At 30.9% G+C, this 8,266-nt stretch overlaps 2 protein-coding genes across 2 annotated transcripts in view; one reads left to right on the top strand and one right to left on the bottom strand.

The window, feature by feature from the left end:
• The window catches only part of LOC123005450, a 51,673-nt gene that overhangs the window by 10,535 nt on the left and 32,872 nt on the right, over positions 1-8,266 (top strand). The gene's annotated exons all lie outside the window — the stretch shown is intronic.
• On the bottom strand, positions 782-7,187 carry LOC123005451 (serine/threonine-protein kinase RIO1). Its single transcript, XM_044399217.1, has 2 exons — positions 5,879-7,187; positions 782-1,167 (listed from the first exon to the last, which is right to left on the bottom strand). Exons 1-2 carry the CDS (start codon positions 6,959-6,961, stop codon positions 796-798), a joined length of 1,455 nt encoding a protein of 484 aa, XP_044255152.1. The 5' UTR covers positions 6,962-7,187; the 3' UTR covers positions 782-795.

The raw sequence follows: 8,266 nt of genomic DNA, 5'->3' as shown, positions 1-8,266 counted from the left end.
AATAAATATGTTGGATTAGAGCAGAGACACTGGCCGGGGGTGTGGTGGCGCAGTGACACAAAGCCCCGTTATCATTTAAAAAAATAGATAAAAAATTTTGTAGTTAAAGTACTTGTTTTTGACTTTCGTTTTTTGTTTTGTTCAAAAATGTCGGTTGTCTTGAGTTATTTCGTCAAAAAAAAAGAATGGGAAAAAATGTGAAACAAAAACTTTTTTTAAATTTATTTCCTTGAAACTTTCTGATGCCCTGAATTTTATTTGACTTTTTTTTTTCAGCCAAAAAAAAACGATTTTCTGGTCAAAATTAAACGTAATCTCCACGTGTTTCGTTTTTTGTGAAAGCAAGATGAAGAAAACTTGAGACAGAAAATCTTATAACATTGTTCATTTTGTGTTATAATCAAAGATTTTAAAGAATAATCTTAACTGTTTTTCAAACATTCAAACTATTTATTTAATACTAATTTTCAAGAGTTTCTTTTGAAATTCTAAAAAATTGATTTAACATATTAACAGTGTTACACATTTCAGTCCATTTTTGTGTTCAAGACTTAATAAAATTAGCTAAAAAATTTGGTGTATAAATAAATATGTTAGATTAGAGCAGAGACACTGGCCGGGGGTGTGGTGGCGCAGTGGCACAAAGCCCCGTTATGATTTAAAAAAATAGATAAAGATTTTTGTAGTTAAACTACATTTGTTTTTGACTTTCTTTTTTTGTTTTGTCGGTTGTCTTGAATTATTTTGTCAAAAAAAAGAATGAGAAAAAATGTGAACCAAAAACTTTTTTTAAATTTATTTCTTTGAAACTCTCTCTTTCCGTTTTTTGACATGTTTTTTTATTTTGGTTGCCCTTTTCGCGGCTTGTGCCTCCTTGACTGCCTTTTTCCGCGCCTTTTTCTCGTCGAGAGTCTCATGTTTGGGGCGCGAGGCATCAACAAAATTACTGTTGCTGTCTTCAAGACTCTCATCCGAACTTGACTCTCTTTCATCTAAAATCTCCGGGTGTTGCACAGTCCCACTCAAATCGGCTTTTAAACCGATCAAAGTTTTGTAAACTAAATCATCAACAAGTCCCGACTTGGCCCCATTTATATCACGTTCAAAATCGATGACTTCGGTGAGTCGTTTAGGGATGTAGGCCTGCTTAAACACCTCCTCTTCGACCTAAGAAAAAAAACTCTTAATAATATTAGGAATTTTGTATTTATTCCAATCTTTTTTTAGTAATGTTGCATTCTTTAATTTTCATTATTTTTTTTAATTTATTAAATTATGGTGCACCAAAGGATTAAATAAAACAATGAAAATAAATTTTCCTTTGTTTCAGTCTTGATTTTAGATAAAATACCCGGTGACAAAAAATCTATTGGTAACACTGAATTAGTGGTGATGTTTGAATTTGAAAGTCAAGGTTGCTAAATTAAATTTTAAATTTGACACTAAAACATTTATTTTTACTTGAAAAACATGCTAAAACACTTGATAAAGGAAAATAATGACTTGATTTGATGTTTTTTTGATTTGTTTTAGCAAAATCTTGCAATTAACACCATTTTCGACCATATTTTGTATTTTTCGTCCTATTTTTTTGACAAAATTTCACTCAAAAAGAGCTAAATCGAATGAAACAAACGAAATAACATCAATTTAGATTTATTTTTGTTGTGTTTAAACATATTTTGACAATATTCTGCAAAATAAATGAGTCTTTGGTTCAAAAAACGAACTAAATCAAACGAGACACGCTAAAATGATATCAATTTCAATCCAATTTGGTAATTTTTCAGTCAGTTTCAGAAAAAAAGTATTAAAAATGCAAATATAACACTAGTTTGGGCCTAATTTAATAAATTTTCGGTTTAGTTTTAACGAAATTTTGCAAAAAATTAAAGGAACAAAAATATTTCCTAATGGCGAAAAATAGTCGTATCTCAATTTTTTTAAAACCAGTTTTGTGATCTTTTGTCAAAAATTTTTCTGTGCTATAGTTATCACGCAATCGAAGGAAATAATTTTTGTTTTTGTTTTTTAACTAAAAAAAATCCCCAAGTCCGTGGACCAAAAACAAAAACACCTTAGAATGGTTTCAAAAAATCTAGATACGACTATTTTTCGCCCTTCAAAAATAACCAAAAAATTTAGGAAATATTTTTCTTCCTTTAATTTTTTGGGGTAGTGTAGTTTTGTTTCTGGTTAAAAACATACTAAAACCCTCCGAAATGGACAAAATAATGTACTTTTTGGACCATTTTAGCAATTTTTTACCTTGATGAGTAAAATAACATTTAGAAAAATAAAACTATTTCTCGATTTTTCAACTTGTGTTTGAGAAAATTTAGCATTTGAGTTTCTGCATGACTAAAAAATGTACAATTTTCTGTATCAATAATTAATAAAAATACAAATTTTCTGCTTTAAACGCAAACTTGTCAAAATTTCCGCTGACATTTGATATCAAAAATCAGGATTGCCATCTGAAGGAGTTTAATCACCGCCTACTCTAATTTATTTTTTTGATTGCACGTTACTAACATTTGGTCGAATATTCGATTTAAAAAAAATATTTCAAAATACATCAATTTTCTGAAAAACTATTTCTAAAAAATCATCAGAAATTAGAATTTTTACAAAAGTTTTCACCAAATCATTTAAACCAGTATAAAAATCACCAGATCTGGTGAAATTTCACTAGACGTGGCAACACTGTATAAGAATATATATATTCGTTTTCATCGAAGTAGTCGTTGAAAGGTGACAACCATGCGAAAATTTAAACAATTCTAACCTCACTTTTTTTTTTGTTTTGAATGACATTAATGACACTTTTTGTGTGAATCTGCCTTTAAATTAAAGATGCATTTAGACTTCTACAACCTACTTGATGAACGTTAAAATGAAAAAGATTATACAGGGTGTTCTGTCTAAACCCCACATTAGAAGTATTGGGAGTTGGAATAATCGTATTTATTTAAAAATTGGTACATAGCATTGGTACAAAGCATTAGGTCCTCATAAATGAAAATATTTGCAAGATGGCGGCACTTCCGTTTATACCGGAAGTCGGTCTCAACTTTCTTATTTTAAATGGAAAAGTATATTTTTTACTGCGTTTTTGGATTAATCGGGTTATTTTAAGGAAGTTTTCATCAGCTTTCCCTATACTGAAATTTAGCCGTTTTTGAAATATTTTTAGTTTTTCAAAAATTTTTGGATCTGCACCTTCCACTTTAAAAATCGCTAACTCTGCCATTTTTTAAGATTTTAAATTCGTTTTTTTGGCGTTTGAAAGAGAAAACTTAGATCCTTTTTCTGGTGTTTTCAAATTTTGAAAAAAAATGACATATCCCAAAATTTCAAGGTTACTTTTTTAATAATTCAAATACTCATAACTCAATTTTTCTCTTCCATTTAGTAAAATAAAAATTGGGATATTTTATTTGGAAAAATTGATTTATGGGTATTTGAATTATTACAAAAGTAACCTTAAAATTTTATGATTTGTTAATTTTTTTTTAATTTGAAAACAACGAAAGAAAGATCTAAACTTTCTCTTTCAAACGCCAAAAAAACGAATTCAAAATCTTAAAAAATGGCAGAGTTACCGATTTTTAAAGTGGAAGGTGCAGATCCAAAAATTTTTGAAAAACTCTAAATATTTCAAAAACGGCTAAATTTAAGTATAGGAAAAGCTGATGAAAACTCCCTTGAAATAACCCGATTAATCCAAAAACGCAGTAAAAAATATAGCTTTCCATTTAAAATAAGAAAGTTGAGACCAACTTCCAGTATAACCGGAAGTGCCGCCATCTTGAAAATATTTTCATTTAGGAGAACTTAATGGATTATGGCTATGTACCAATTTTCAAATAAATACGATTATTCCAACTCCCAATACTTGTAAAATGGGGTTTAGATGGAAAAGCCTGTAAAAAAAACTGTAAAAATGAAGATCAAATTTCTAGAATTTAGAAATTTTAAAATTCTAGAAAACTGCTTTTGTATATTTGCGAGTACTTATTTTTTTCTTTGTTTTCCTCCAATTTTTTGGTTTTACCTAATTTTACTTTTTAATTTTTATGTTTTCTAATTCTGTTGCATTCAAAGTTTGTTTTGGCAAATTTTTTTTATTTACTTAAATGGAAAAAAAAATAGAGGGAAAGAGAAAAAAAATGATTAACGAAAAAATAATAAAAAAATGTTTCGATGAAAAGTGCTAAAAATTTGTCGAAATAATTAAAATTAAGCTATTTTAGACATACTTTTAGAATTTNGCTTTGACAAACTTTCTAGGAATTGTTTATAACACTCCAAAACTTAATAAAAAAAAAACAAATTTTTCACCTAATTTTCCAATTTTTGATCTTATTTTAACGATATTTTTCAATTTCAATAAAATTAAAAAAAACGGTTTGGATTTCTAAAAATAAGAAACAACCCATTTCTAAATTTAGTTTCGTAATTTTCTGCCTTGTTTTAGTTAATTTCTCGAATTTTGTGAATTTCTATGTAAAAAATGCTTTGAATTTACCTTTCCATTTAAAATAAGAAAGTTGAGACCGACTTATAAGCGGAAGTGTCGCCATCTTGAAAATATTTTCATTTATGAGAACTTAATGAATTATACTCCCAATACTTTTAATGTCGGGTTTAGACGGAACATCCTGTATAGAAGATCCGAAAAACAATAGTCCGGTCAAAATAGACAATTCAAATAACAAAAATTCCTACAGAGCTAAATTTTGGTGGAGACCTTGGGTACACCATTAGAAATAAAGTGTCAAAAGTCCCCATCGATCCCATGTGTGCTAAAAAAGTTCTTCGGGGTCAAGGTAAAAATTTGAGGTTTTTTGGATTTCTTTCGAAAACGGTAAGTTTTATCAAAAAAGTAGTCCAGACAAAAAAGATAGACCTTAAAATTATCTACAAAAAAGGTCCTTATACTTTTTTTCTAAGAATCACCATTTCTGAGATATTGCGATTTTAAAAGTTGAAGGAGTCACTTTCTACATGATATTATGCACATACAAAGTGAGCCAGAACTCGCGCCTCCAAAAAAATGCTATGTAGGGTAAGTTACCAGGAACATGGAAAAAATTAAAAAAAAATTCTATCTATAAAAATTTCGAAGTTATGAGAGTTTAAATTTTGCACTTTGCCTTTATTTATTTCTGTTGGAAAAACAATTTTCCAAATTTTTTTGCTACAAGCTATTAGAAGAGGAATCAAGGAAGCTGTATCCTAAATTGCAACTCTGTTCAATGTTCTTTGTGGCTTTCATTGACAAAATTTTTGTATCTTTAATAAATAATTATAAAAAAACATATACAAGATCATCAGTATCATTAAATAGACATAAAAAACTGTCAAATGTCAAAAAATAAATGTCAAAATTATTTGACAGATAGAATTTTTTTAACATTTTTTCCATGTTCCTGGTATCTTACCTTATATGTCATTTTTCTCTGGGACGCGAGTTCTGGCGCACTCTGTATGTGCACATGACGTAGAACGTTACTCTTACAACTCTTAGAATCGCGATATCTCAGGAATGGTGATTCTTAGGAAAAAAGTATAAAGACCGTTTTGTAGCTAATTTTAAGATCTATAATTTTTGTCTGGGCTACTTTTTTGATAAAACCTACCGTTTCCGAAATAAATTTAAAAACGTCAAATTTTGACCTTTGACCACGAATAACTTTTTTGGGATCGATGGGGACTTTTGACAGTTTATTTCTAATGGTGTACCCAAGGTCTCCACCAAAATTTAGCTCTGTCGCAATTTTCGTTATTTGACCACTATTTTTATGACTAATTTGACCGGACTACAATTTTTTATTTGTATTGTTTATGACTAATTTTTTTGAAGATATTTTACCTGTTCTTCTGATGTTATTTCAGTGTGTTGGGCGGCTTTTTCGGCCAAAGTCTCAAGACACTCTTCCATATTCCCCTCATTGATATTCGGATCCGTAATAAAATCAAACAAATCTTTGATTTTCATCGTTGCAACTTGTTTTTTCTTAAAAAAATCGCTAATATTCGTGCAATCCTTCCGCAGAAACTCCAAGGCATGTGGATGGTCATGTTCCACAGATTGTGACACGTCGATAACGTAGATTTCTCCACTCAAATAAAGCAAATTGAATTCGGAGAAATCCGCATGTACTAATTTACACTTATTGTACATTTTCCACATGATTACAACAACATCTCTGTAAATTTCCCGTGCTTTTGACTGACTCAACTCCACGTCTTTTAATTTGGGTGCAGGCCAGCCATTTTTCCCCACAAACCCCATCACCAGCACATGGGAGCGCAGCAAAATCGGCTCGGGGACGTTCACCCCACTCGAGTGCATCCGAATCAAGTTCCTCATCTCTTTCTCAGCCCAAGTGCGCACCATTTTGCGGGGGTTGTGGCGGCAGTAGCCGTGCCGGAAGCGGAACTCCCCACTGACGTACTTGTCGCGGTCTTTGAAGACAAGAATCGACGTTTTGTAGATCTTGATCGCGAAGTGGCCCCCCTCGCTGCTCGCATGGTACACATTGGCCTCCTTGCCCGTGGAAATGCAACCGTTTATCTCCGAAATGACGTTCCGGTTCAGTAATTTGAACAGAATCATTCGGGTTCGGGGGTCCATCACTTGCTCAGCGGTGGCGCGGTCGTGCTTGTCTTTGCGGCGGATTTTCTCGTTTTCTTGGCGCTTTTCGCTGGCTTTGAGCGAGTTGGTGGCATGGCTGGGCAAATCGTCAATGTTGATTTTGTGGGAGTATTTTTTAAATAGGTTGGCGGGGGGCTGGTATGAACTCACTTTGTGGGATGACACTTGGGGGTTTCGCTGGGTTTTAGTCGCCAAAATTGAGTCAATTTCGGAGTCTTCACTCGGGTAACTGAGAGCGGTGTCTTCGTCAGCGTCACAAAATAACTCGGCTTCGCTTAAATAAACCTCAGTGGACATTTTTACGGCGAAGAAAACATGCGGAAATTTCGAGGTTAGATTTGAAATGTCAATGTGTGACACGAGTGTCGACCAGTTCGAACGCAAATATTTGGCTTGTAACTTACTTTAAACCAATTTGAGTCAATTGCGTTATTACCCAATAAGAATTTACTCAAAAACTTAAATTAAAACCTATTATTTTGATTAAAACAGTTTTCGGCCAAAAGACTAATCGGGCCTGTTGTAAACCTAACCAGCGTCGCCAACCTAGAAAATACTATTTTTTTGCATTTAAATAAAAACAAACAATAGGATTAAAAAAATATTTTTTTACGAAATCTACCTTAACTGTTTAGAAAATGGGGCATCAACTCTATAGAATACAAAATTGAAAAAAAATTTTCTCTGATAGATATTTTTAAATTATAACATATTTTTATTATTAATTATTTCTCTGATAGAAATTCCCTACAAAAAATCAATTCTTGACGTTGGCAGCACTAACCTAACCTCATTTTGCGTTGTTTTTAATGGACGATAAATCCCAGCTGCTGGGGGATTCTGATACAATATCAAATATAACATTTTCTTGCTATTATTTCTCAAATTCTGTCAAAATAAGTAAAATCCATATATCAAAAATGGATTTTTAATGAATTATAAGAATGAAGAATTTAATTTTGCGTTTTTTTTTTATTTCGCACGATTATAATATTTTTTAGTACTTTTTAAGGTTTCAGAAAAAACTTTTAAGACAGTTTACAAATTTCTTGAATGGTTTTTAATTATTTGCACAAAAGGTATACATTTCTTTTATTTATTTTAATCTTAAGTAATTTTTTTAAATGCAAACCTACTTGATTTTTAAGGCTAAATAGAATTATTTAAAATTTTGTAGGTTTAAAAAGATGTACAATAGAACAGGTAAGGTTTAGACCTCCAAACCCTAGGTTTTTTAGAAAGCTTATTATAAGCTTTACCCAATAAAGTAATAACATACAGGGTGTTTCATTTGAAAAAATCAAGATAATTGATATTTTGCGAATGTCAACAGACTCAGTAAAAATGGTTGCAATTGTTTTTATTCACTTTTATGATTATTCAAAAATGGTACTTTTTTTTCATAAAATTGCCCACAAATAATAAACGGTCCATGATGGTCCCATAAAATTTGATATTGATATTCTTAGAATTAAAAACTTTTTCAAATAAGCGCATAATATACCGGGTGTTCCATAAGAAAAAATATAACTTTGTTGCGCCACCTTATATAGGAATTACCTATAATGGCGAAAATATTTTTCAACCATAGAAAAAATTAAT

The sequence above is a fragment of the Tribolium madens genome, unplaced genomic scaffold (assembly GCF_015345945.1).
Source record: "Tribolium madens isolate multiple individuals breed KSU strain unplaced genomic scaffold, Tmad_KSU_1.1 Scaffold_20;HRSCAF=117;Tcas5.2_LG4, whole genome shotgun sequence".
In the NCBI taxonomy this organism is placed as follows: domain Eukaryota; kingdom Metazoa; phylum Arthropoda; class Insecta; order Coleoptera; family Tenebrionidae; genus Tribolium; species Tribolium madens.
This window is presented reverse-complemented; position numbering and strand designations above follow the sequence as displayed.